This window comes from Protobothrops mucrosquamatus, unplaced genomic scaffold, assembly GCF_001527695.2.
Source record: "Protobothrops mucrosquamatus isolate PMUCROS unplaced genomic scaffold, P.Mucros_1.0 scaffold1406, whole genome shotgun sequence".
Lineage (NCBI taxonomy): Eukaryota > Metazoa > Chordata > Lepidosauria > Squamata > Viperidae > Protobothrops > Protobothrops mucrosquamatus.
The window spans coordinates 125092-132513 of record NW_015387591.1 but is presented as its reverse complement, the minus strand read 5'-3'; the positions used below and the strand labels follow the sequence as shown (position 1 = coordinate 132513).

General features: G+C 40.5%; 1 protein-coding gene across 1 annotated transcript in view; it reads left to right on the top strand.

Moving 5' to 3' along the window:
- Positions 1-7081, top strand: part of GRB2 (growth factor receptor bound protein 2) — a 75968-nt gene extending 68887 nt beyond the window's left edge. The window contains exons 4-6 of the mRNA XM_015821832.1: positions 2783-2905; positions 3997-4165; positions 6870-7081. Coding sequence (XP_015677318.1) covers positions 2783-2905; positions 3997-4165; positions 6870-7055 — 478 coding nt within the window. The 3' untranslated portion in view covers positions 7056-7081. The remainder of the gene's footprint in view (positions 1-2782; positions 2906-3996; positions 4166-6869) is intronic.
- Positions 7082-7422: the final 341 nt, after the last annotated feature.

The following is a 7422-nucleotide window of genomic DNA, read 5'->3' as shown; positions in this document are numbered from 1 at the left end:
ACCACCACCACTCTGGTATAACAAATCTTTATATGTAAGTCCCTCTATTACCACTCCTTTAGTTATGGCTTGAAAAATATGTGAAGGTATCACCCAGAGTGGTAGCTTGATATCAAACTTAAAAAAATATTTTTGCCAGACTCTTAACAATGCAGTCCTTATTATATGATTTTTGAAGGTTTTATCAATTTTTTTCTGCTTCATATATCTTCCAGATATAAAACCAGTTTGGTCATCATGTATATAATATTGCAGTATCTGCATCAGTCTATTAGCCAAAATTTTTGCAAAAATTTTATAATCCACGTTCAGCAAAGAAATAAGTCTATAATCCTTAAGTTCCAAAACCTCCTTCTCATCCTTCGGTATCAAGGATATAAAAGCTCTTGTCCAAGACTGTGGTATTTGTTCTCCCTGCATAATTCTATTAAATAATATTTTTAAAGGTTGAATCATTTCAACTGACAATGATTTATAATAAATTGCTGTCAAACCATCTGTGCCAGGGGCTTTACCAGCTTTCAATTGTTTAATTGCATTTAAAATTTCATCTGCAGTAATCTCTTCATTCATAAGTTTCTGTTGGTCTCCCTAAATCTTTTTTTGCAATGATGGAAGATTTGGAGCTGGTGGATGTTTGGAGATCACAACATATGAATGAACGTGATTTTACCTTTTTCTCTCATAGACATGAGTCTTTCTCAAGGATTGACTTTGTTTTGACATCAACTGACCTGCTTACTGATTGTAATAAAACCAAAATTTTTCCTAGAACTTTGTCTGATCACAGTATGGTATGGATAGAGATTGGTCAACAAAAGAAAAGGAAATCCTGGAGAATAAATGAAAATTTGTTTAATTATGAGGACAAGGTTAAAGTCTTGAAGGAATACATGGAAGAGTTTTTTCAATTTAACTTGAATAAAGATACTCCTATACATACTGTTTGGGATGCCAGCAAAGCTTATTTGAGGGGCTTGCTAATTTCTATGAATAATGCATATAAACGTAAGCAAATTCAGAGTAGATTAAACTTGGAAAAAGAAATTGGGATTAAAGAAAAACTATTATCTCAGCGACCAACGGATATTAACTTGAAGGCTTCTATTAAAATGCTTAAGGATCAATTTAATATGTTAATTGCTGATCAGGTGGCCACCAATCTGAAGTATATTAAACATAATACATTTGCTAATGCAAATAAACCAGGGAGATGGTTGTCTTACCAATTACGCAAGAGACAAAAAGCTAGAGTTATATCCAAAGTTTTGGTTAAGGGTCGTGAGGTATTTCAACAAGAACTGATTAAAAAGGCATTTACAGAATTCTACTCACATTTATACTCTTCAGGGAGTATAAAAATCGAGGATATTGATAAATATTTACAATCTTCATCAATATATAAACTTACATCAGACCAACAGAAACTTATGAATGAAGAGATTACTGCAGATGAAATTTCAAACGCAATTAAACAACTGAAAGCTGGTAAGGCCTATGACATCTTGATCCATATATAGGTTTTACATAAAAAGAATGAAATGTTCTGAGATTTTCCTAAGTACACTCAACATCTTGACATAATCAACACAACTGGACGCCTTTCAGCTCAATATGAAATGTATTCTGACTTCTTTTTGGTATTCTTTGCCTTTCTCAATTATCCAAAGTACCTCAATACCAATGTTAGTCTTCCTTCACTTTTTCTAAAGCCAGGTTGAACATCTGTCATCTCCGTTTCCATGTAAAGTCTAACCTGCATTGGATGAGTCTAAGAATTATTTTTCTTGTGTTTAAATGAATACAGTGTACAATAGTTTGCACAATCTGTTAAGTCTCCTTTTTTTGTTACTGATATATAGATTGACCTCTTCCCAATCTATTGTCAACTGTGTCACTCTCCAGATTTGCTGTCATTGCTTGGTTAGAACCTTTACTGATTCTTCTCCTTTTGCTTGTCATATTTTTGTAGATATTCCACCATTCCATACAATGCTGATTTTGGTAATGACGGGAAACTTGATATAACCTCATCAACAAAACTGATAGATATAGTTTGTTGGAGAATTGAGAACATTTATTAACACCCAAGTATTACATAATAACTAGGCAAGAATCTTTTGTATTCTTATCATTCCATCTTTCTCAACTTTTAAAACAGCGGTTCTCAACCTGTGGGTCGCGACCCCATTTGGGGTCGATCGACCATTTCACGGGGGTCACCAAGCAAGGCTGTCCGCCATTTTTTTCCCCTTTTCCGGCGGGTGCCTTACCTCCCTTGAGCTGGGCCAGCTGGTGGTCGGCCTGCTCCGTCTCTGCCGCTTGCCAGCTACGCCGCGGCCGGCGCAGGGGGCGGAACCACGCATGCGCGGTGCTCCCGGGCAGGGAAAGTCCTCGACTTACGACCGGTTGGGTAGTCCTCGACTTACAACCGGTTTAGTCCTCGACTTACGACCAGTTTAGTCCTCGACTTACGACCGGTTGGGGGTCGCGGCATTAAAAAGGTTGAGAACCACTGTTTTAAAACATTGCTAAGGATTTTCTTTAACATTTTAAGATTCCATGCTGCCTCAGAATTTATAAGGATACTAGATTATGAATTCTGAAAATGGCACCATACCAACATTTCTCAAGTTAAAACAGTTATGGCCTGTATTCCCATTCCAAAAACAGTTTAGCTGATATTGTTTGTCAAGTTGCTGCTCGGGTACAAGCCTGTCCAGACTTGTTCTTTCCATGTAATTTGAATTGGGCTTAATTTTCAGTTCTCTGTTGTGCGCAGGTGGTTTTTTGGGAAGATTCCTCGAGCAAGGGCTGAGGAGATGTTGGGTAAACAAAGACATGATGGTGCCTTCCTCATCAGAGAGAGTGAAAGTGCTCCTGGTGATTTTTCCCTCTCAGTCAAGTGAGTATTACTTTTGGATTGACTTGATGTGATTTGACTGATGGTCTGGCTGCAATCTTTGAAACTCCTGTTATTGAAATAGCTATTGACTAGAACAAAAAAGAAAGGGAGTTTTAAAAAATTTCCTCCGGTGCAAGGATGGCTTTATTAGGGTTTCATAGTCGAAAACTTTCTAACTTTCCGCAATTCTGAACGTTTTTTGGTTCATGGTCCTCTTTGGACACCGACACACTAGTAGAGATTATGAAGGGGAAAAAAACATGTCTCAGCCCACTGGGGATGAATTTAGCACACTCAGCAACTCCCTAAAACTCAAGTGCTTTATATAAAGCAGCCCTAAGATGCAGAGTTAAAAAGTTGCAGATAAGGGCTATGTTTGTGCCAGAGGATTCAGACCATCTTTTTGTCTTCCAGTCCAAAGTGATACATGATCCGATCCACAGGAAAATTTTAAACAGTTATCCATAGCTATATACCTATTTCTAATTCAAGTGCATTCACTACCAAAAGAGGCATTCAGAAAATATTTTTTTGCTTGTGGCCTTACAGAAAAATAAAGTACTTTGCTGAATCAGTTTTGTGTCATGCAATCTTTTAAAATTTAAAAAGAAGGCATGGGGCAGGCTTCTTTTAATATCCAGGCTTAATAGCCTGATTGTGCTTTTGTTTATCCACATTTAGAGGTTGCCTGACACCTTAGCAACTGTGGATGGCTTAGAACAACAGAGATAAAAAGTGGGGGGGAGGACCTTGGCCAACCAGACTGGACTAATTCTTGGATTTAACTTTTAAGTACTGGTATTCAGCTTTTGCTAATACATGGTAATAAATGAGAATTTCTAGACTTGCAAAAATTAATAGAGTTTTCGTTTCTCATAAGTTATATGCACTTATTTTCTTGACTTGTAACATTGACTGCTGGCTTGTACTGCCACCTCATGTCTAGAAATCCTCAAAACCCCAATGTGCATATCCCTTGGCTGAAGATTAACCCTGTAGATGTGCAAGAAGATATAGAAAAGAATACTCCTTGCCTGGGAGAAATATTAAAGCAGTGAGTACATCTGGAATGTTCTTCCCCTTCTTTTTAGATTCGGAAATGATGTGCAGCACTTCAAGGTGCTTCGAGACGGTGCCGGCAAGTATTTCCTCTGGGTGGTAAAGTTCAATTCTCTGAATGAGCTGGTAGACTATCACAGATCAACCTCTGTCTCCAGGAATCAACAGATATTCCTCCGAGACATTGAGCAAGTGCCTCAGGTAAGAAAATGTTCGGAGTTTTCCTAATCATAATACTACCTTTATTTTTTATGAATACCTGTATGAATGTCTTTTTTAGCCTGTGTGTGTGGGGGGGGTGTCCCATGAATGATAAATAAAATCCTGGTGACTTATGAGGATAAATTGTGTTAGGAGTTACTCTGTTTTCAATAATGACACTATTTTTAAAAAATACATAACCCATTCTTCAAGGATTTCTAAAAAATTATACAATAAAAAAGTACAACAGGACACTCTCTTTCCGAAATAGCTGGTAACCTTTTGAGACATGCATGGCTGCAGGCTCAGTCCACGTAGATTTTATAGAGCGCCATGGTTTATCAAAACAGCTCTTGAGATAGGAAGTAACCCAAGAGACAGTGGGGTCAGGTTTGGACTGGGGTACAGCACTGAGATAGCCTTGGTTGTATTTGCTGATGATCTTTGGAGGACTTGAGAGGAGGGTGGACCATTCATCCCAGATGAGTCTGGCCTTCCTGCATCTCTTAGTGGCTTTCAGTACCAAGGACCATGACAATTTTCTGAGCCAGCTTTAGGGACTGAGACTTATGTACTATGTTTTATCTTACTCCAATCTCAAGGTTGCTAGTATATGGATATTTGTTGTCAGACTGCCTTTGTCCAAGAGATCCATAGTTGTGTGCAACCAGTGTGGAAAGGCAGAAGGCACTGTATGCCATTTGGGCCTCAAATGATAACAATACTCTGTCAGCCACCTCTTAACCTTGAGTTGGATTGTTTAGATGAAATGCAAGAACAGTTGGAATACCAGATTCTGCTTAGATGAATCACTTGCTAAAAGAAGGATTTGTTACTGTCATAGCTAGACTGAATCTCTACAGTCCGTTACTGATTGCAGACATTAGTTGAGCATCTCTGCTGGTTCATCTGAATCTGATCAAAGGTGTGGAGTGGAGTTATTTGTGACTTGTGCATAGTTAATCCATCAGGTTCTAGAATTTATTAGATGAGCCACTTGTATAGAAAGACGTAACCTCTTGTCTGCTAGAGTAAAACCGCAAATAACCTTTCATTCATTTTGTGTCATGAACTCACGTACAAAGTTCCTCATCAAGCTATAAAAGAAAGAAGGAAAGAGAGGAAGAGGTAGTAGACACATGAAGATGCATAAGGACGGAATTTCATTTTGACAGCTTAAGTTTACATTAGGGTAGCAGATCCGGGAACCTCCAGTGGTTTCTGAATTGTATTATCTCCTTGCTACAGGTATCATATCCAATGGTAACTGATGCAGGGAGTTGCCATTTGGCAACACCTGGAAAGTCATAGTTTTCTCATCTCTGGATTACATGAATCCTCCTGTTGCCATTAAAATTTTTCTTGGACAGGTAGTCTTTGATGTATGGCCACAATTGGGACCAGAATTTAGATTGCTAAGAAGGCGGTTGTTAAGTGAATAACACTGATTTTATGACCTTTTTTTGCCACTGTTAATTGAGTCACTGCAACTGTTAAGCGAATTATGCGGTGGTTACGCAAATCCAATTTCCTCCATTAATTTTGCTTGTCAGAAGCAAACGGGGGAAAAGGTTGCAAATGGTGATCACATGACCCCTCCCGGGACATTGCAATCGTTGTAAAACATGCCAGCTGCCAAGCACCCGAGTTTTAATCATGTGACTGTGGGGACCGCCATAATTGCGAGGACCGGTTATGAGTCACTTTTTCCAGTGCCATTGTAACTTTGAACCATCACTAAACAAATGGTTGTAAGTTGAGGACTATCTGTATAGATTAAAAAAGAAGAAGAAAAGAAACAGGTTCATATGAATAGCCTTTGTTGTTAAAGCAGCCTCACGTGTATCAAAATCACATCTGTGTAGTAAGATGATACAGAATTAATACTTCATTGCCCAATGTTTGTAGATCTATTTCATATTTTAGACACAACCTCGAAAACGCAAAAATGCTGCTCCCTTTTTATCATAAGACCTTTTAAAGCCGTAGTTGGTTATAAGATTGTATAAAATGATTATATAAAATGATATATATTTTATGAATATCAGAATAAGCATTCTATAGAACAGTGATGGCGAACCTTTTAGAGACCGAGTGCCCAAAAACTGGCCCCGCCCCCGCTCCACCCTCCTACTCCGCCCCCGCTCTGCCCCCCATCCCCCATCCTCCGCCCCCCCTGCCCACAGGACCCTCACCGCCTCCAGGGCCCACCGCAGATCGCCCAGGCAGCCCAACAGCGCTATGGCGGCCACACCCTCTGCCCGCATCCTGCAGCATCAACTGCATGATGGGGTGTGAGGGCAGAGTCTTGTCTACGCTGCCTGGCTGCCATGTCCTTGGCTGCACTGCTCCGTGTGGGCCACGCTCGGGGGCGAGTCTCCTTCAGGGGGGCTGCTGGAGATGAGATCACGGGGGGAGGCAAGGCTGGGGCAACGGCACGTGTGCCCACAGAGAGGGCTCCGAGTGCCGCCTCTGGCACCTGTGCCATAGGTTCGCCACCACTGCTATAGAAGTAAGATTTGCTGCAGTTTCTACGACTGAGTGAATTAACTCACAAAGCAAGACGCTATTTGTAGTCATCTCTCGGTATCAACAGCTTCAGATGCACGGACTGTAGGCTAGAGACCGCATAGTTCATGCCACAAAAAAAAGAAAAACGAGCAATTTGGAGGCCTCGATTAATTCCCTGTTCTCTTCTTTGCAGCAACCCTCATACGTACAGGCTCTTTTTGATTTCGACCCTCAGGAAGAGGGAGAGCTGGGCTTTCGCCGGGGAGACTTTATCCAGGTCCTTGACAATTCTGACCCCAACTGGTGGAAAGGAGCCTGCCACGGACAAACAGGCATGTTTCCACGCAACTACGTTACTCCCGTGAACCGGAACATCTAGAGCAGATGGCTAAAGATTATTTAAGGAAAGAGGAAAAACAGTACAGTCCGCATTCAGAATCTAACAACAGCCAGAGATCTCCAGTCATCAGGCCATAAAACCGAGTCCCCTCAGGTCTGCATGAGGGGGAACACTTTTTTTCACTCAGAATGGAACTTTGTGGGGAGGGGACAGGAGAAGGGTCCAACTTATGCACCAAAACTTTTTCTTTAAATTAAAATGGATTTCTTTGGTTCTTTCTGGGGTGGCCCTTTTTGTTCATTGGTCCCTTTTCCCCCCAACACCAGTGCATCAATGTATGAAGTGTTATTGCTAAATGAAGTCCATGCTATGCCATGAAAGGAAGAGAGGAAACTCTGTTGGTATC